Source organism: Haliotis rufescens, unplaced genomic scaffold (genome assembly GCF_023055435.1).
Source record: "Haliotis rufescens isolate VD_foot unplaced genomic scaffold, xgHalRufe1.0.p SCAF_7, whole genome shotgun sequence".
Classification (NCBI taxonomy): Eukaryota; Metazoa; Mollusca; class Gastropoda; order Lepetellida; family Haliotidae; genus Haliotis; species Haliotis rufescens.
Window position 1 is genome coordinate 1,533,490 of NW_025964361.1, and position 21,331 is coordinate 1,554,820.

The following is a 21,331-nucleotide window of genomic DNA, read 5'->3' on the forward strand; positions in this document are numbered from 1 at the left end:
CACAGGAAACAGGCAGGACTATGGTGATGACAGGGTGGTGACCATCAAGTATGGATAACACGGACAACAATACATAGGAAACAGGCAGGACTATAGTGATGACAGGGTGGTGACCATCAAGTATGGATAACATGGAACAACAATACACAGGAAACAGGCAGGACTATGGTGATGACAGGGTGGTGACCATCAAGTATGGATAACACGGACAACAATACATAGGAAACAGGCAGGACTATAGTGATGACAGGGTGGTGACCATCAAGTATGGATAACATGGAACAACAATACACAGGAAACAGGCAGGACTATGGTGATGACAGGGTGGTGACCATCAAGTATGGATAACACGGACAACAATACATAGGAAACAGGCAGGACTATAGTGATGACAGGGTGGTGACCATCAAGTATGGATAACATGGAACAACAATACACAGGAAACAGGCAGGACTATGGTGATGACAGGGTGGTGACCATCAAGTATGGATAACATGGAACAACAATACACAGGAAACAGGCAGGACTATAGTGATGACAGGGTGGTGACCATCAAGTATGGATAACATGGAACAACAATACACAGGAAACAGGCAGGACTATAGTGATGACAGGGTGGTGACCATCAAGTATGGATAACACGGACAACAATACACAGGAAACAGGCAGGACTATAGTGATGACAGGGTGGTGACCATCAAGTATGGATAACATGGAACAACAATACACAGGAAACAGGCAGGACTATAGTGATGACAGGGTGGTGACCATCAAGTATGGATAACACGGACAACAATACACAGGAAACAGGCAGGACTATAGTGATGACAGGGTGGTGACCATCAAGTATGGATAACATGGAGCAACAATACACAGGAAACAGGCAGGACTATAGTGATGACAGGGTGGTGACCATCAAGTATGGATAACATGGAACAACAATACACAGGAAACAGGCAGGACTATGGTGATGACAGGGTGGTGACCATCAAGTATGGATAACATGGAGCAACAATACACAGGAAACAGGCAGGACTATAGTGATGACAGGGTGGTGACCATCAAGTATGGATAACACGGACAACAATACACAGGAAACAGGCAGGACTATAGTGATGACAGGGTGGTGACCATCAAGTATGGATAACATGGAACAACAATACACAGGAAACAGGCAGGACTATAGTGATGACAGGGTGGTGACCATCAAGTATGGATAACACGGACAACAATACACAGGAAACAGGCAGGACTATAGTGATGACAGGGTGGTGACCATCAAGTATGGATAACATGGAACAACAATACACAGGAAACAGGCAGGACTATAGTGATGACAGGGTGGTGACCATCAAGTATGGATAACACGGACAACAATACACAGGAAACAGGCAGGACTATAGTGATGACAGGGTGGTGACCATCAAGTATGGATAACATGGAACAACAATACACAGGAAACAGGCAGGACTATAGTGATGACAGGGTGGTGACCATCAAGTATGGATAACACGGACAACAATACACAGGAAACAGGCAGGACTATAGTGATGACAGGGTGGTGACCATCAAGTATGGATAACATGGAACAACAATACACAGGAAACAGGCAGGACTATAGTGATGACAGGGTGGTGACCAACAAGTATGGATAACACGGACAACAATACACAGGAAACAGGCAGGACTATAGTGATGACAGGGTGGTGACCATCAAGTATGGATAACATGGAACAACAATACACAGGAAACAGGCAGGACTATAGTGATGACAGGGTGGTGACCATCAAGTATGGATAACATGGAACAACAATACACAGGAAACAGGCAGGACTATAGTGATGACAGGGTGGTGACCAACAAGTATGGATAACATGGAACAACAATACACAGGAAACAGGCAGGACTATAGTGATGACAGGGTGGTGACCATCAAGTATGGATAACATGGAACCACAATACACAGGAAACAGGCAGGACTATAGTGATGACAGGGTGGTGACCATCAAGTATGGATAACATGGAGCAACAATACACAGGAAACAGGCAGGACTATAGTGATGACAGGGTGGTGACCATCAAGTATGGATAACATGGAACAACAATACACAGGAAACAGGCAGGACTATAGTGATGACAGGGTGGTGACCAAAAAGTATGGATAACATGGAACAACAATACACAGGAAACAGGCAGGACTATAGTGATGACAGGGTGGTGACAGGAGAACAGTACCGTATATCGCTATAACGTAATCTGAAATATGAATTAGTCCAAAAAGTATCAAACCATTAGAAGCCTGACATGCTTGCTTAAAACTACACTTTGGAATACTGTTAACGTTAGCAGAAGTCATATTTTTTCAGAAAAATGAAACTTTGCATGGCACCTCTTCTATTAGTATGGAAACTGTTCCCAAAATTTGAAAAGAATCCACACAGTAGTTTTCAAGTTATAGGTCTCACAAATGTTTAAGTGAAAAACTTCTAAGTCAAATATTTTAAAAAAAACTGTATTTTTTTCAGAAAATCCAAATATTGAATCGAACTTTACAAAGCACCTCTCCAATAGGTATAAAATGTGTTCATCAAGTTTGAAAAGAATCTATTAGTAATTTATAAATTATAGGTCACAACCACAAAATGTCCTCAGAAGGAGGGGCGTATGGTCAGAAGGAGGGGCGTATGGTCAGAAGGACAGGCGCACGGACGGAATTCCTAGGCATAACTATATACCCTTGTCCTGTTAGGTAGGGGGAATAGTTATTCTGGAAATCCTAAAGATTATTTGGCAGATATATAACACTGTTGCTATTACCAACATTAAATACTAAATCAAAGCAAAACAGACTGGTTACATGTCATCAAAAGTGATGCATACAGAAATATCGTTCAGGAATTTCTACCAATCCTAACAGGTCTCTTGAGCAGTGCTCATATTTAAGCCTACAAACACAGAGTACTTTGAATTTTATACATATAGTTTTTTGTATGGCACTGGACCATTAGCAGTCTGTGACTCAAACTTTAGTTCATAGACGAGTCTAGTAAAATTTATTTCAGTCTAGCACACATCGCTATTAAAAGTCCATCATTAACACTAAGATCTACTGAACATGATGACAACGATGTTACATGAAGTCTCAAGTTCAGCCGAGTAATCTCAAAAGATTTTGGCACAGACTGCATTAGTGTGTTAGGAATTCACTCATTATGACAATACGCCATTCCATTCCTCTTCATCAAGATTATTTGCATCCATTGTTCAATGCCTTTCTTGTGCCTTCCAGACATAATGTTACTCAAACTCATAAAACTCAACACACTGGAAGGACAAATCCATCCCAATTTTCCACCTTTCATCACAAGCTCTACATTTGGATGTATTGGTAACGTGCATGATAAATCAATTCCAGCATTGACTGTAGTAACATTTGGCTACTGAGAGACAGCTGTGTTTTAGAGATTGATAGCAAGCAATAACTTTGGAGAATGTTATACATCACATAACCCGACATGTTCATCACGCTGCAATGTATGGAATGTCGTGTCAACAGAACTTGTTTTACAAATAAGCCTGTTTCCATTTTTTATCACTTGGTTTATGTTTTTTCTTTTAAAAACATAAGTGTCATTGGTATAAATAATACAACAACAAAAAATACACTTTTAAGTAGTCACTTAATAGTATAGTCGGTCAGGTAAAAAAATGTAAATACATGACCAAATTTAAATCTAACAAATCATTAAACTCTGGAAGTAGTAAGTACATCAATAACAATTATCACACACAATCCCTTATGTACCATTAATACCATAGGTGTCTAAATACAGGTGAAAATATGACTGACTTCACAATTTCAATTTTATTTCAAAATTCGGAATCAAGGGTTGCCAGACCAATAAACCTATGAAAATAACACAGCTAATATTTGGAGTACCGATCACACTCGCAATGGAGTAAAACATAAAACTTGATGTCATAAATGACAAGATCATACAAACAAATAAATCATTATTAAAGCATGACCTCTTCAATCACTTTTATGGATTGGGGGTGCTTGGCAAAACATGGCCACAAGACAGTTCTGTTAACATGCTTAATGTTGCTCTTCCCAGGATCACAGTAGATGTTATAGCCAATCGGATGCCAGTCAAAGCAAATTTGGTTTTGTTTCCCTGGGCCCACTTGCACAAAGCGATCTTAGTGCTAAGATGATTGTAACTCCCATACTTTAACATAGGCTTACAATAGTCTTAGCGCTAAGATCACTTTGTGCAAGTGGGCCCTGGACTTCAGGTTCATAATGACTCTGGTAAGGTGCATTACAGTAAACTATGGTTATAACGAACTCAAATGGACCACTAATTTTAGTTCATTATAACCATAGTTCGTTATAAGCATATATACAACATCTATACAGCAAATGGCCGGGACCAAAAATTAAGTTTGTATTATCCGTCAGTTTGTTATAAGCGTGTCGTTATAAACGTATTTTACTGTATATCAGTTCCACAGGGTTTCAGATCGGTTTATATTCTGCTGACTGTTTGTCATCCTATAAGTTGGGATGTCATCCTATATCGCGATATCAATATAAATTTAGGAATAGTACATAACTCACTGCCACAGAAATGTTTACATTTATTAAGATTACCATGGATCGGATGGACAATGACAAGAAAGTTCAATTTTAACCACTTTAAACACTTTAAACATCCGTCTACTTCATATTTAGCATTAAATTGAATAATTGCAAGTCCTCATAGGCATATTTTATCTTCATACATAAAGAATAATTAATTCAATTATTAATCAATATATTGATATACAATAAAGTATTGTTATAACGAACTCAAATGGACCACTAATTTTAGTTTGTTATAACCGTAATTCATTGTAAGTATTTCGACTGGCAGACATCCCATAAATGACATTAAATACATAACATAAGTAAATACCGTATTCGACGTAATAAGTGCCCCGCTCTAATAAGCGCCCACAGCGATATTTGCTAATATATTGGCTAGTGAACAATCCCAATTAGCACCCCTTCCAATTGATCAATGTACACAAGACTTAGTAATTCTCATATAATACGTGTGTTATATGCATCCTTAATCATGGGAAATTAAATTCTTGGAAAATATATCTGTTGTATATAAACATTTCAGGCTGTCAGCAAAAACCACAAAATTTACGATCTTTCAACTCTGTTGTTTTTCACTAAAATAATATTCTAATAAGAGCCCCCTATTTCTAATTTTGAGAGCACCCTGGGTGCTTATTGTGTCGAATACAGTACATGTTATAAATATATTACTGATAGTTTCATTGACATTTAGAACCGAGAGTCAATTGTTAATTGTGGGTGTAAATTGAGGGCAAGGAATCAGTACTTAATTCTGTTAATCACTTGCCTTCAATTGTTATAGCCGCTTTGAACAATGTGCATGGTGACATTGGGGCAGCTCAGAGATTAACAGTTTGTTATAAACATCAACATTGTCATAAACTTAGCACACATGGGACCACAAAATGAGTTTGCTTTTTCCATTACAGTAGAACACAGGTAGAGCGAACAAACGGATACAACAGACTCACAAAATCCCTGATTTATCTCCTATATATTATCACATAAAATTTACGCACATAACCAACTCTCTACAGCAAACTAACGTATATAGCGAACTGATATCAGATCCCCGACAAGTCCAAATACCACTTATTAGTGACAGGTATAGCGAAATGAGAAATCTCACTCAGTGTCAAGTGTCACTGACAATTGGCTGTACCAGTCAGCGGCGAATCAACACAATCACTGGTGATGATTCAACCTTGTTAAACTTCCATTATGTTAATCATACCTGTCCATGTAATTGGACAAATCTTGTCTGTAAAACTAACATTGCTAATACAAGTCAATGCAGCAATTACAGTGTTTCCCCGCTATTGCGCTCTTTATAAGAGAGTGAGTGAGTGAGTATGGTTTTACGCCGCTTTTAGCAATATTCCAGCAATATCACGGAGGGGGGAAACCACAAATGGGCTTCACACATTGTACCCATGTGGGGAATCGAACCTGGGTCTTCGGCGTGAAGAGCGAACGTTATAACCACTAGGCTACTCCACCCCTGCTCTTCAATAAAGCCCTAACTTGGTTATAGTGTGCAGTAAATCATGGCTCCCCAAATTTACTTACATTTTTAATAAACCTAAGTTTTCCAATGACACAATGTCCTCCCCATCTAAAAAAACATTAACAGCTTATCATTCAACAATGTTTACATTTATTTCGGAGAAATCGTGTGTGAAGTGATCGGGAGATCGCACCAGTTACCGTTATTTACAGCAACCACAGTCAGTTTACTGCTATTGGAGCCTTGAAACAAACTTTAGTTGCCAGAGAATGGATACATATATCATAAATGACATACTTTGATTCGTTAAAAGTCATATTTGAGGCAGTTTGACTATTAAATGTCAACATAACATTTTCGCAATCGAAATACATGTAGCGCGAAGTTGATAATTTCATAGAGTAACATCCTATCAAAAGTTGATAATCATGAAAACTTGTTCATCTCCATCAAAATCAATGTCATTGTATTGTGACGTCACAAATCAATAAGGAGGATGCATTATACAACATGAAGATGGATTTTAACACTTTCTTAGATTGTTTATTGTTTAATATAAAAAAATCTGCGATCTGTATAGGCATTGATACACAGGGAGGCATTGATACACAAAGTCACAATTCACCAATACATAGATGCATAAAAAATATTCTCAAAACGATATGTAAGTTACACAATACACACTTACCTGTATCGATTCATATTTTAATCCTGTATCATTTCACACATGGACCTTTCATTTATATTTGCTTGTCCATGGCTAGCAACATTATCAGGGGTTAAAGCTTCTAACAACAAACTTTTTTCATGCAGATCTACCGGAAAACAACCATCAAAAATAAAAAATTAATTCATATCCATACCAAATTGAGGTTGCGAATTCAGAGTTACCCCCCTTCATATTATTTGAGTGACTGTACCACTGCGTATAAAAAACATGTTTTGATCAGTTTAACTTCAAATTACAACCTTTCACCAAGGCCGTAGTTAACATTTTTTGACAGGGGCGGTGGGGGGCAAATATTTGTACAAGTATCACTTGTCCCCAACTTGATTCAAATAAAACTTCTTTATATTCTATAAAAAATCTAGGGGGGGCAACTGCCCTCCCTGCATCCCCCCGGCTGGCTACGGCACTGATCACTGTTACATAAATAACTACCCATGTCAAAAATTGTCTGGACGATATTTTCACCATTCATTTACCAGCAGTTCCTTCAAAAAGGCAAGGGTCCAGGTAAGCAATGTTCCACAATGGATGCACGGAACTCACCTAGAGTGGAGAGCAGGGAGTGTCTGGCTTGAGGCTGTCTGCTCCCAGTGCTGGCGGTGCCTTCAGTGGAGCGGCTCAGCATGGTCTGGGGCTTCGTGGGGGAGGTGTAGTTACCTAGGGTAGGGGTACTGGAACTGCGGTTCACTGCAACAACACACCAACGTGAGCATACTGAGTCTTGCAACATCATTTACAAGTGATACACATTAAGGAGAGAATATATAGATGTCAACCTTTTATTATGAGGAACATGTTTCAGCATATGCTGAATCCTTCATCAGGATGAGGTGCATGAATGCTAGGATGCAGAGAGCATATATATGTAGATATAAGAACAACAAAAGTAATATGCTCCAAAACAGTGTGCTCCTCAAAATAAAGAAATTGACATCTACATATTCTCTCCTTTTTGAGCATACTAGTTCAGTGTAACAAATGTTCTACTTGGGATAATACTTTTTTTAGTAAAGTACAGATTGTAGTGTTTTTCTGGGATGAGTCAATTTGTCGGATTTTCATTTTGGTAGAAGCCTTGGTAGCTGAGTGGGTTAGATCGCTGACTTTGTGTGCTGGCGAATAGTTGCCTTACTCTGGTAGTGTGGGCTCAAATCCCGGACGGGACTCAACCTAAAAAAGTACTAGAATCTGTACTTGACTAAGAAAGTGTTATCCCAAAAATAACATTTGTTACATTTGACCACTTTCTAAATGGCAATGTGCGTTCACATACTAGTTTAGTATTGTGTGGTATTCATGGTCAAGGCGGCTGGTTACTAAAGAAGGATGCTAATTGCCTTGAACATGTTGAAAATGATTACTGCATGTTGGGAAACTGAAACTGAACATTTATAAATTAGGATATTCTATTCGGTCCTTGAGGTTTTCTGCTGAAGTATTTTAATTAAGGGACCCTCAAAAAATGATATATCTGCATTTGAGTGGGTTTCTGTGGCTTAATCTTGAAGTTTTAACATTCACAATATGACAAGGGATCATTGTTAATATATCATTGAACACATCCACTCAAAAAAACACATCATAGGGTTGGTTGGTTGTTTAAAGCCGCACTCAGCAATATTCCAGCTATATGACGGCGGTCTGTAAAATAATGTCTTGACCAGAAAATCCAGTGATTGACATCATGAGCATCGATCCACGCAATTGGGATCGATGATATGTATCAACCAAGTCAGCGAGCCTGACCACCCGATCCCGTTAGTCGCCTTTTACGACAAGCATAGTCGCCTTTTAGGCTTTTACAGCAAGTATTGGTTGCTGAAGACCAATTCTACTCCGGATCTTCACGGGTCACACATGATAGGGAGGAGGCATCAATAAGTGGTGCACTTGTGCCCAATCCAGTGGTTGAAACTAACATTTGTAGTCCACTAGTCCTTATAATGGTAACATATAGCAAAACCCTTAAAAATGTCAAATGTCTCTTAGTCCTTATGATGCCTTAACTATTTGGCAGTTTGACAAGGACTACAGGACTAGAGCCAATTTCTAACGCTGCAACCCCTTTGTCTTTTTGGACAATGAAATATGTTTAAATAAAATATAACACATCATGAGAAGAAACAGGATCTATACATGTTATACAACCTTAAGACATACAAATATAAAATGTGTAAAGAATAATACACAAATTATTCAATAAGCAACCTAGAACCCTATCATCTCTATGGATGTGTTCATGTATAGCCCAATCATAGACACATATCAAGTTTCTATACATCAACTACTAACAGAATATAGTATTGATGCAGCCATATACATCCAATAAAAAATGCCTATCCTCCAACAGCTTGTTCAAAATGCAAATGGTGTACACGCAGGGATGAAAATTAGCACAAGCCCGCTAACCTGACCAGTTTTGTCAATGATAAAGGTATCCTCAGGGCTAAGAAATTCAAACTGTTTGAGGGGTATTGCTATATATTATCACTATTTGGGCTAGTAGATGTTCTGGATCAATTTCCATCCCTGCCAACAGGTTTCTTCAGAAACAATCAAACACAATCTCTTGAGCTAGTTTTTTACCATTTTTAAAAGGTGTTCTTCACATGCGAACCTGCTTGTTTTTCAATTATTATTCATTGTGATGTTTAGCTATAAGTAACAGGACAAGTTCAAGTATGTTACCAGGGCAATTGCTACTTAGCCTGCCACAGGAAACCAAGATGCAGGCGATGTATGCTACATACATGAATTTAATTGTAATAGTTATGTTTTCATAATTTTCAAAAATAGACGCGCACATCACCCAAATATTCATGACCCCTAACATATTTGTTAAATATATTTGCTTGATGCATATGTATTAATTAGAAAAGAACAAAGAAACTATTACCTCAACAATGTTCAAAATAACTCTTCTTTCTAAATGCTTTGCTCTTTGAAGTAAATATCAGGTCTCAATTTAAGGAACTTGATTTTATTGCACCAGGTGCATGTTGATATGAAAACCTAGTTGCACTAGCTGAAACCAGGTTGCACCCAGGTCCCATAAATTTATTAAAGTTGAAGCAAAAACTGGTCTGCTGCCAGTGTCACATCAGTACGTATTGCTGTAAAACATAATAAGAATATGTGCACATAATCTTGAAGAACCACAGTTTGATGACGTTAGGCCCAAGAAAGTATGAGAAATTACACCTAATACAGGGACTACTGATGTTGTGTGGTGAATAAAGCTTTTGAGATATTGTGTTCAAAGACTGAATTTGTGTGGAGACAAATACGGGTTAGTCAGAAATTTGAACTTTTTTTATATTAATATAAATATTAGGTTGCGTTTTTCAATAACAGGTGCACTTGTGCATGTTTTATATAGCTAAATAGAGCCCTGTATATACTAAACCAAATATAATGTTCAAAGGCAAAACCTGCTAACATTGTGATAGCAATACATTTAACATATTCTGGAACTTGTAATAATAAATCTAGTACCACTAACAAGTATTATCTTCTGAAAGTCTGTAATGTATTGTACTCGTCAATCATCTTACCAAAGCATGGTCTTAAACCAGCTCTCCATGCAACATGTACCACGTACACTCACACGACCAACTGGATAAAAAACCGTAACCTCTGTGACAAGGACGTATATTGTAAGGTGTGCTGGAGTGCTCACTTTCAACAAAACACTCCGGCTTCTCCCACTGTCAACACTTGTCTGTTTAGACAGCTAATGCCGAACTAGTTTGCTCATTCCATTTGTCTGACCTTACACAACAAACCTGATAAAATAACTGCCAATTTAATCAAGAGAAAACTTCCTTTCCACGTGTACTTTTTAAGCTAGAGACAGACGGATACATGATGTAGGATACACAGATGCAAATAATAACTGGTTCTTGTTGCTTGTACAGCAAAAAAATTGAAACTTCCTCTTAGACACGTATAAAACAGTACACAGACTATACTTATACTGGACCAAAAAAGTTAGGGATCATGGACATTTTAAAGGTATTTTTATGAAATTGTAATTTGAGTGAGTGAGTATAGTTTTACGCCGCTTTTAGCAGTATTCCAGCAACATCACGGCAGGGGACACCAGAAATGGGCTTCACACATTGTACCCATGTTGGGAATCGACTCCAGGTCTTCGGCGTGACGAGGTTACGCTTTAACCACTAGGCTACCCGACCGCCCCCTATTCACTACAATAAAATTCCCCCAAATATTCATGATCCCTACCATTTTTGTTTAGAATATACTTATAATCATTTATCACAATGACAGTGATGTCAACCTTGTAAAAAGTTGTTAATCCAGTGATTGATAGCATGAGCAACAATACACATCAGGATATGATGACATGGAATCAAACAGGTCACCAAGTCTAATCACTTGATCCACTGAGTCACATCTTATGACCAGCAAAGTTTGCTGGGAAACTAGTCTGACCTGAAATCCCCATGATGTTCTCCTCATAGCCTTAATGTTGATCACGTTTCTAGTTCAAGGTGGGGGGACCAAGATGCCAAATACTACAGGCACAACCTCAAGAACCCCCCTCAATACCAAACTATGCTCATGTGGATTCATTGTAAATACTATTAATACTAGAGCTACATCTGGTTTCTGTGTTCAACATGTTGATTTTGTTTATTTGTTGTTTCATACCGCACACAGCAATATTCCAGCTATATGACAGCGACCTGTAAATAATTGAATCTGGACCAGACAGGATTGATATCACAAGCATCAATCTACACAATTGGGATACAAATCATACATGCATCAAGCAAGTCAGCATACCTGACCACCGAATTCCCATAGGTGCATCTTACAACAATCATGGGTTGCTGAAGACAAATTCTAAAAATGAATCTTCACAGGGGGTGAGAAGATACAAGTCAAGCATAATGATTATGATTTTGGGTGGTTCCTTTGAGTTCATTATAAGTTTACTGTATAGTTAACTGTATGTTGATTTGGTTGTTAAAGTAACATTAATAATGGTTTACATAAAGTGTATATTTTGGATGAACACCCACCCTCTTCCACTGAAGATACAAATGGCAAAAGTGGTAAAACCTCTTTTTTAACATCCTGCATCCGTCCCAGAAGGGGAGTATGAGTTTGACTTGAGTGCCAGAACAAAGACCCCCTTTAATATTGATCACTGCTATTAGTATTACTGTTAATTGCAATCCTGAAATTACAATTTCGATGACTCAGGATTTTGTGAACAGGTTACACACAGACACTGAAAATTACTTGCTCTCCTATTCACAATTACACTATTACAGGTCAGGTGAGGCGAACCTAAGGCAGTCTAGCTATGTGAGACTCATCAAGGGACACTCCCTACACGCTACATCTGGGAGTAGCCTGCTGACATTTGACAAAATACATTTCAGGTCACACCAGCTCCTGCTTTCTTTAAACAGGAAAACCTCAGCCGCTACATTGAAACAAATATTGGATAAGGGCTTCAAGATAAGATACAAACTGATTCTGTCAACACTGGTCAGCAAACCACAAACTCTATAAAATACTGCAAGTTTCAATTTAGATGTTTCAGGTTTAGCAATCGGAAATTGCACAAAATCTATACACAACGTATGACTGACAGGATTGGGTTTTACGCTTTTGTTTGCAATATTGCAGCTTCTGTAGGCATTCCAAATTACGTGAGGACCAGAAGAAACAAATTATTTGTGTATGTTGGGGTACCCTGACACACATGGCCTCATGATCTGCAGAATGCGCACATTGTTTTGAACATGGTGAAGTTGTCAGATTGATTCAAATATGTATTTCAAAACCAGAGTTACACTAGCATTTAAAATCAAGGTTTGCTCCTATCATGCCTATAGCATCTGAATATAGGGACCCCCAACGCTTTACCTTTTTGCATAAGGACAATGAGGAAGCAACTTGACCTTCACGCTTAATTCAAACACGCCTCACCATCTATACATGTGTGTTTTACAAGGATTTATGTGTTTGTGTATATAGCTAAGCAACTTTCACATGAATACATAGCAATGAATATGAATTGCAATGAATGAAAAGGAGCAATCTGGCCAGGACTGATCTCGCAGGGGTCTACCTAACAGCTGGTCCTCTGGCCCGTGGCCAGCGGAAATAGCGATGCCCACTGATCCAATTGATAGCACAAAGGTGTATGTAGTAGTTATTGATCTGCTGATATTATTGATATTCATATCGGGCTTCAACAATAAGAGGCAGGAAGAATACTAGATTTGTCCACATGGCCCTATTAGCTGGAAAGAGGGCCAGCAGTGATGGGAGCAATTTATTGACAATTTCAAGCGATTTATTGACAATTTCAATGGAAGTTACTGTTGAGAAGGAGCTGGACAAAAGATATTATTTTGTCCAAAACTGGAAATTTCATTTACATATTCTTAAATTCAGAGGTACAGAGGTATGTTAACACTGAATTTAATGAAAAAGTGAAGAAAAAAAATGTCTTTTTGTTTCCTTACCATGCTTATTGGTCCTGTTATCAGTGAAATAGATAAAAGTGACCTTTGGGAAATTAAAATATTAGTTACTGGTATATTTACCACGATCATGTAACCTGAATAGAGAAATATTAATTCCAACCTGGGAATTTTCACCAACATTTTCTGAAGACAAACAGGATAAATCCCTGGCTGGTTCTTTAAACGCAAGTGTATCTCCCTTGCTCTCCTGAGTTGGAAGTTCATTGACCCCTGTACTCCGCTATAGTACTGGCCTCAAAACTAAGGATAACGGAACAATCACATTAAAAATAATCTTTTTCTCTGAACAGATACTTCTTTGAATGAAGATCTGAGGACACCTCAATAGAAGGTTGCAGCAGGTACTTCCTGAGAGAACTTTGATTGGCCAATCTAGTTGAAGGATTTGGGATCTTGAGCCAATCAGATGTCAGCTTTGTAAAAATGATTTGGCTTAATTTCTTTACTTATTTGTTTAGAAATCTTTTATTTTAACAACAGAAAATGCAAACAGAATATATATATATATATATATTCCTTTGACGGTACTCCCGTTTGGATATAGACAACATGGCGCCAAAAAACAATATTTAGCAGTTAAACAGTTTAGTGTAAGCATATTCAAACATGGCCTTTATCATTTACATTTAGAACAGGATGATTAGCTTTGTTTTCGAGATAAAGAATTCAGATATGTTGGTCTGAATCAGTGAATGTTCCACTCATTCGTACCAAAAATTTAGAAGTCTTGACACTGATTGGCTGATGAGAAAGTTCACCTAACATGACCTTCTATGGCAGCGTCCTCTGATCATCAATTATTGTAAGGGAGTGAGAGACCTGATTTTAATGAGCTTGGATTAAGAAGCAGCCTGACAAGCAATTTGTTTTGAAGAAAAATCTGAATTCATAATAATCAGGAGCTTATAAATGCACCATCCAATCCAACTCTATAAACCAACTGTCCTAAACAAGCTGAACAAGCATAAGAGAAACATGCTTTTTGAAATTTTGCTTGAAAATATTCATGCAATGTTTATTGTTGTACTGTCTGTTTGCATGATGTGTAAAGTTCGACATTTAGTGCATAATCATGTTAATCATTGACTTACTTTAGTCCTTGAAAAAACTTCTTTTTATGTATGTATATGTATACAAGCCAGCTGGTCTAGCACAAATACAAATTCATGATCTGGATCAAATTTCACAGGCATTTGTTCAGCAGGCCATGTTGAACTCTGACTCGCCAGTTCAACTGTCCATGATACAGACCAAAGAGCTAGGATACTGTAGGGATTTATCTTGGATTTAAATGCACTGGCCCCTGACGAGCAATTTTGACCAAACAACATGAACAATTTACTATTAACCATGCTATCAGAATAAAGAGAATTGGTTATTCCTCTAAAGTTGTCCTTTCTTAATTTCAAACGTACAGTGATCCCTCGGTACAACGCTACCTTCGGGGTCCAAATAATTGATGAGCATTATAGATCATCAGTGGTTTAACGAAGGTCGAGTCGTAGGTGGTAGATGACCAACAAAACAGTATACATGCTCTGCCTACCTAACACGATCTACGTTGCACGTTTCAGAGTTTCAAAAAAGATAAAATAGAAGTTATTTATGATTCATAGTGTAAAAATACAAATTATGCAAAGTATGAAATTTGATATAAAACATCACTAGACATGATGATTAACCATTTAAAATGTATTTCCTGCTTTCCAAAGCATTGTTTTATATGCAGAGATTAAGATTACTATGTGTATTTTCTCATAAACTAAGCCGGAAATAGCAATCAGCTGTGCACGTTTCCTCCCAATCTACCGGTGATTCAGTTAAAACATACCCAATGATATAGCTTCAAATAATTTTGATGCAATGGTCGGAAGAAATTGAATCTGAAATTATCTTTTTATCAGGAATAATATATTCCAATATCGTGTTTTTTTAGTTGCAGCTTCCACCATATAGCTGTTGTGCAATCTAGCCTACCGATCACTTCGCATATAATTTCGTCTAAATTATTGTAAACATTATTATAATTATTGAATGAAATTTTGAATATAATTAATAAAACATATTGCAAACATTAGTCCAGATAAACAATGAACAATTTTTTTAATACCAGATTTTATAATAATAGGATTAAATTGCATACTTCAGTTCGGATTTGATGACTGGTGTTTCCGGTGTTACGTGATCGCGGTGATCAGCTGATAATGTTTTCTGAGATAGGGGAAAACATTGTGTCATTAGAAAACTTGAGTTTATTAAAAATGTTAGTAAATTTTGGGAGCCATGCTTTACCGTGCGCTATAACCGAGTTAGCGCTATATCGAATAGCGCAAAACGAGGAACCACTGTATTTCAGCATTGGACATGCACACAATGCAATCACGCAGTAATCACATGATGCAATAATAAACATCAAAATTTCTAATTTAATTAATAATATTCTTAAAACTAATTTCCAAAGTTTTTTGGGAAAAGCCTAATACCAGAACCAGAATACCAGGCTTTTTACTGACTTTTGCAGTAAACCTTGTGCTGAAAATATTGACCACTGAAAAAGCCTGGTTCAATCATGTCAATTGCAGGTAGAAATTGAATGATAGTTGTTTTCCATTTTGCAATTTTTATAATCACAAGAAGCTTCATAATAAGCATGATGGATTAAAAACCTAGGACTTGATGAAGACACTAACCACAAAGCTAACCTTGTACCAACACATGCCATAGAGTGGTATGACTTCATGAATGAAGACAAGTGTTCGAAGTTAAGGGTCAAGGGATTCTTGTCCTAATCAAAATGTTAAAAGGTAAATATTGAGAGGGTTCCTAGATTCAAATGCTGAGGGCCTCCCCATATTTTGAACGCTGAAAACAGATCCTGCTTACTTTTAGCGACTTCATTAAGCTTAAAGAGAAGTGATCTCTTAGCTGTTTCCAGTTCTGGACTTGGATGATCAAACTCCTGTCGCACCCACTTATATGGGCTGACTCGGGTTTGTTGTGGAGTTGGAGGCTTTGGTGAAGAATACAGCCTGAAAATCAAGAAAACAAACTTGTTTATCTATACAATCATTGGAAACATTCTAAAGATTGCTCAGACAGAGTGTAAATTGGAAAGTCTTCTCATATCAGACATAAGTCAGCTTAACTACTGGTCTAGTTTGTTGTTTAACACTATAGTCTAAAGTACACACAGCAATATTGCAGCAATGTGATGGCAGCATGAGTATAATCGATTCTAAATTAGACAAACCAGTGTTTGTTTGTTTGCTTGTTGTATAATGCCACACTCAGCAATATTCCAGCTATATGACATCGGTCTGTAAATAATTGAGTCTGGACCAGGCAATCCGGTGATTGATAGGAGCATTGACCAACGCAGCTGGGATACGATGACATGCATCAACCAAGTCAGCGAGTCTGACCACTCGATCCTGTTAGTCGCCTCTAACCGACAAGCATTGTCGCCTCTTATGACAAGCATGGGTTGCTGAAGACCTATTCTAACTTGGATCTTCACGGGTCGACAAACCAGCGAGTCATTAAATGACCCAAGGAATTACTGAACCTGATTTTGGTGAAAACGCACCATTCACTTGGCAAAAATGCCAATTATGCCTTATTATACACATTCACAACACTTGAATTGTATGCACCCCACTTTTCATAACTTTTCCTGTGTGTGATCAAAGATTAAAAAGAATAATATTGAAATCTGTTCAGGGTTTACACTTGGAGCAATGTGTTATTCTGAACAACAATACAATTAGGTAAAGACCTAGTCTGTGGACCTATTATTCTGTTTACTCAAGAGAAAACAATATGACTTAGAATCCACAAGGTGAGTGCATAAATTAAACTCTTCTGGTCAGTGTTTAGCTATATATATATACATTTTCATTCAAGTTGACAAAAAGGAAGGGCCCACTAATGATAAAAAAGTGGGGTTGTTATCCATACACACACAAAAGTGGGTAAGGTCAGTTTGAAAATGGGAGCCTAAAAAATTATGGTGATCCTTACTCTCATCATGGCATGGCAGGGTGCTTGTTCAGAAGTTTCTAACAATTATCCTGTTATAGGTGATATCTCCAACATCATGACAGCAGAGCTGTGATTGGTTCTTAAACATGAAAATTGTCTTGCTGATCTCTAAATTCATGAATGGGAGCGTCAGCCTTCTGCTTTCTATCTTAAGATTTGCCGTCCCTTTTCATAGTTTGGAACACAATTGCACCTTCAAACACTACCTCTATGTTATTGATTTTCAACATGCAGATGGGATATCTTTGCCAATGTCGACGTAAGCCAATATAATGAACATTGATGCAAGACAAAAAGAATGATTCAAATGACCTATTTTATGTATCTCTACAGCTATATATCATTCCATGTACTATAATATTAGAGTGTAATGAAGTCATTCATTGTGATGGAGTTTGCTTTGTCAAATTACACACTGTTCAATTCTGTGTAAACACTGGTAAGTGAAGCATGTTGTCGAATGTTAATGTTATAAAATAATTCATGTTGAGGTATTTATATGAGATTATTTCATAATGAAAGCCATACGCCCAACTACTGCATGGTGATAATTCTTAGGTATTTATTAAAAAAGATGAGCCAATTCCGTGCTCAATGAAAACTGTAAATAACATGTATTACAGTATATTGCACAAATCAATATAATGTAAATGTATCTAATATATGAAAATGTACTTGTGACATATGTGAAACATTTGACAACGTTTTAAAAGTATGGTGGTTTTTTTCAATGATTTGTATTTTAGCTTGTACCATTTGTACTTGATGAACACAATGTATACAGAGCTACAGATAAGCTGCGTATTTGCGTAAAATACCCCACAAAACTATTCAAAACCCAATTACCTTCAATTAACTTGCTACAGAAAAGCATGCATTAAATGAAAAACTCAATTGTTTGAAAACAGCACGCGTAAATACCCAGGGAAGCTTTTTCAGAGCTAATTTCTGAAACACAATTACAAGCTAATTTACTTTCCATGTCAAGGCTATATTTAGAACCGTTATATACATATGAAACATTATTCCATTTTTTTTTATATGTCAAAATGTTTACTCATTTTGGGGAAAACCCAATAGAGTGATTAATAGATGAGTGAAAAAATATTGGTTACCCAATGAAAAATGTAAAAAAAACCAATAAAAATAGAAACCTTCTAGTAAAAACTCAATTGCTCAAAATGTTATCTGGAGCTCTGGTATAGTTTGAGACATATATAAGGGTTATAGCTAAAACGGCACCTCAGCAAAACGTCACCTGGCGAAAACGTCACCTCGCCTCAGGCGAAAACGGCTACTATTGCCTGGCGAAAACGGCACCCTATTTTTTTTTAACCTTGATAAAATAAATGATATTAAACTAACATGGTCGCTTGCAAACACCAATAATTGTGAAATGTTACAACTAGTTTACATTAGAATTTAGCCTCTACTCCAACTATATTCCAACTTAGCCTATACGCAACTCAAATTATTGTGAAAACATAACATGCCTTGAAGTAAAATAAGGTCATATCTAGATGTTGTCTATAAGAGAGGTTCTTTTAATAAACATGTCGGAGATAATTTGTGAAACATATTTTCCTCTTTCAGGACAGGGGTTCAGGATATTTGCTAAGATTTTATTATCAATTTAGCAGTTTTGTAAGTCTAGTCTTCTAAGAAGTATCTGTCTTTCATTCTGATAATTTGGACAGTACAAAAAGAACTCCTAGAATCTGCTTTGCTATTTTGATAGTGATCTCATTACATAGTTGTTTAGACCAGTTATGATACATTTCATGCGGGGGTCTTAGAAGACTGCAGCCCCATACCTCGGCTCCATATGATGCAATGGGTACAATTAAGACATTATACAAGCGAATGAGAATGTCTGCTGGGAGATGAGAAGTTGATTTCAGTGAACTTTTGATCTTATACCATGCTCGCAAGGCCTTTCCTCTCAGTGTATTGACAGCGGCCATAAAATATATATTGTATACATGTGAATGTATGTAATTATCTGTGAACAACTGGAAATAACATGTAAATACATCAAATAATATGTAACAAATAACATAAATCAGATATACTACTACATTGTACATAAATCGTTCTTATCATTATTAGAAATAGAGGTGCCGTTTTCGCCTGTCACATAGTAGCCGTTTCCGCCAAATGCGGTGCCGTTTTCGCCAGAGAAATCGGTGACGTTTTGCTGAGGTGCCGTTTTAGCCTGCACTCATATATAAAATGTATGACATTTTTTTCAAATGTATTACTTGGACATTTCACATTTTTTAACATGATTTAATCATCTATAATATTCAATAAAGTAAAAACTAGAGTAACATGGTTGAATACAAGATCTTCAATTTCTATGTTTGTTATCATTTATATTATGAGGTCACTTCACAAATGATGTCATGTGTGTGGCTGTTTCCCAGTGGAACATTAGCCATTTTGGCAGTGTCTGGGGGCTGTTTTAACCAGTTCTCCATTCTAACCATACACATGCAATTGACACAAAACTGATTGAACTAGTTTTTCGGCTAGTTAGTCACTGTTTTCAGTCAATTGATATTTATTCCAATGATTCACTGAAATCAAAATGTGCATATTCTGCATGATCAGACTTCTGCTGGGCGGCAATACTGTCAAGAACATATAGCGAATCGAAATAACCCTAGGGGTGTAATCAATTCGACTCCAAAGGCTTCGATAAAATCTTACAATGACAATTTTGACAGATGACAGCTCGAAACAAAAGCTAGACAATCTCACCATGTATCTTCCTCCTCCCTAAGAGACAGAATGTCCACATCTATGATGTCGTCTTCGGATTCTCCAGACGACGACCTACATTTGCGTTGTGTACGCTCCAAGTCATTATGAGATATATTATTGTTGTGGATAGAAACTTTATCAGTGGGAACATCTCCATTTTGCAGAGAATTGTCTAGTGGTAGTTTTTGCTTGTTCCTTAACACCTCGTTTTGAAGTTCTAGCTTCTTTACAAGGTCCTGAAGCTTTTTAACTTCCGCCTGGGGATCGATCATAGTATCCGTAGAGTCCATCGTTACTCGCACTCGCTAATTATAAACACAATACATAAAAATTACTTCACGACATATCTCATCGCACTTGACGCCATATTTACACCTTATAACGCATGCGCTGTAATACTTCCGCATGAAAATTTCTTATACTACTTTCTTCCAACACCTTCCAAACGTCCACAGGCATTTGCTAGACGCACAGCAATGGTCTCCGCTGTATCAAATCATTCTATAAAACCTTCACTTCGAGGACCACTAGAAATATATTATCACACGCACAAACTTTGGTTTAAGTGCCCTTTATTATAATATTGATATTAAAACACAAAGAACCGTCGACGTACTCTCTCTCTCTCTCTCTCTATTAGTTTAACGAGACTAAGGGTGGGGTGGTTGTAATGAAAATGACACACAATGTATCAAAACTGTGTGTGTGTGTGTGTGCGTGAAAAAGATACAGTTCTATTATTCACATGAATAAATTATTAATTTGAACATTATTTAGGCAGGAAAAACTTATGGAGTTCTATTTTTTAAAATAAAAATAATATAAATTTAAACAATGTTTAAGGATGTTGATAGAATATATTACGTATCTTGACAAAAATAGGAGAGGTCGGCTCCTCCATTCACAAACAAAAATTGCGTGTTTTACGTAGCGACCGAAAATATATTTTGTCTCCAACAAATATCCCAGCTGTCATGTCGTTTTAGTATTTCCGAGGGCTGCGTTAAAAAAAAATTAATATATATACACTATCTTACACAAAAATGTCAGTATCGTTAAGGTGTTGAAAAATAAATGGTTGTTGTACGTGTATTTCATTCTCAAATTCGAAGCTAGTATCAAAT

General features: G+C 37.1%; 1 protein-coding gene across 3 annotated transcripts in view; it reads right to left on the reverse strand.

Moving 5' to 3' along the window:
• LOC124139632 (SLAIN motif-containing protein 2-like) overlaps positions 1–20,581 on the reverse strand; it is a 33,937-nt gene extending 13,356 nt beyond the window's left edge. For all 3 annotated transcript variants that reach the window (XR_007218940.1, XM_046506872.2, XM_046506870.2), the window contains exons 1-3: positions 20,205–20,581; positions 16,284–16,429; positions 7,414–7,557 (exon numbers count right to left, since the gene is read on the reverse strand). Coding sequence is in view for 2 of the 3 variants with exons in the window: in XM_046506872.2 (XP_046362828.2) it covers positions 7,414–7,557; positions 16,284–16,429; positions 20,205–20,497 (583 nt within the window). In the remaining variant the exon portion in view is untranslated. The remainder of the gene's footprint in view (positions 1–7,413; positions 7,558–16,283; positions 16,430–20,204) is intronic.
• Positions 20,582–21,331: the final 750 nt, after the last annotated feature.